Below are 808 nucleotides of genomic sequence, written 5' to 3'. Positions count from 1 at the left end.
CAAGCTTAACAGACAGCTGTTCAGAGAATACTACAACTAGCCAGAAGACGGGTTTCCCCGTCTAAGCTCTGTGAACGTGCTTCGAGAGGTTTTCATGTTGTATTCAACTTTCAAATGAGGAACAAATGAAATGCATTGTTAGTTGGCTTGATTTGTGAACACCACGCCAGCTTCTTTGGCTCTTTTCATATCTAAAACCAGATTTAAGTTATTAAAAAGACATTTTATTAAATTACATTTGGATTAACTTGATTAAAAACCTTTTCAATGGCCACAACAGAATAAACCACTTCCTCTAAGGAGCAGCAATATTGAAATGTGCTCATCTCATCGGTGGTTGTGGTCATACCTTCGCCTCCACAGCAGCCAGATCAGCTTTGATGGCCTGCGCTTCAGAGATGAGCACGGCGTACTCCTCCTTATAGCGTGCGATGCTGTTCTCCAGATCCCGGATCATCTGCTCCACCTCCTCGGCCTTCGTCTTGTTGTCTTTAGCGTCGTCCTCCAGCTTCTGCAGCTCGTTCCTCAGCGGCTCGACCCGCTTCAGCATGTCTGCGTAATTCAGCTGAACACAGAGCCAGAGATCAGCAGCGAGTCGCCGCGCTCGCGCAGAGCTTCAGCGGTCAGTGTCGTACCTGAGCGATGGCCCACTTGACCATCGGCCCGCAGGCCAGAGACGCCCGGTTCACCTGCTCGTAGTTGTAGCTGGGGTTGGACATGTAGTTCTTCTTCATCTTCTCACGGATGGAGTCACTGGGACGCAGGAACAGTGTGTTAGAATGAAGCCGACTGTGATTTCATCATGACA

The 808-nt window shown here is 48.6% G+C and overlaps 1 protein-coding gene across 1 annotated transcript; it reads right to left on the bottom strand.

Annotated features, from left to right (window-relative positions):
- Positions 1–343: 343 nt before the first annotated feature.
- Positions 344–801, bottom strand: LOC107682481 (cytoplasmic dynein 1 heavy chain 1-like). Its single transcript, XM_016478702.1, has 2 exons — positions 636–801; positions 344–565 (listed from the first exon to the last, which is right to left on the bottom strand). The coding sequence occupies exons 1-2, from the start codon at positions 732–734 to the stop codon at positions 344–346; spliced, it is 321 nt and encodes a 106-aa protein (XP_016334188.1). The 5' UTR covers positions 735–801.
- Positions 802–808: the final 7 nt, after the last annotated feature.

This window comes from Sinocyclocheilus anshuiensis, unplaced genomic scaffold, assembly GCF_001515605.1.
Source record: "Sinocyclocheilus anshuiensis isolate Anshui unplaced genomic scaffold, SAMN03320099.WGS_v1.1 C32252186, whole genome shotgun sequence".
NCBI classification, from domain to species: domain Eukaryota; kingdom Metazoa; phylum Chordata; class Actinopteri; order Cypriniformes; family Cyprinidae; genus Sinocyclocheilus; species Sinocyclocheilus anshuiensis.
Note: the sequence above shows the minus strand (reverse complement) of the source record. Positions and strands in the feature narration are given on the sequence as shown.

What these genes read in the sequence shown, in the direction of transcription:
- LOC107682481 (XM_016478702.1), bottom strand. Translation starts at nt 734, where the DNA reads ATGAAGAAGAACTACATGTCCAACCCCAGCTACAACTACGAGCAGGTG. An exon ending in TCAAGTGGGCCATCGCTCAG is followed by an intron (nt 566 to 635) that starts GTACGACACTGA and finishes CTCTGTGTTCAG; the next exon opens with CTGAATTACGCAGACATGCT.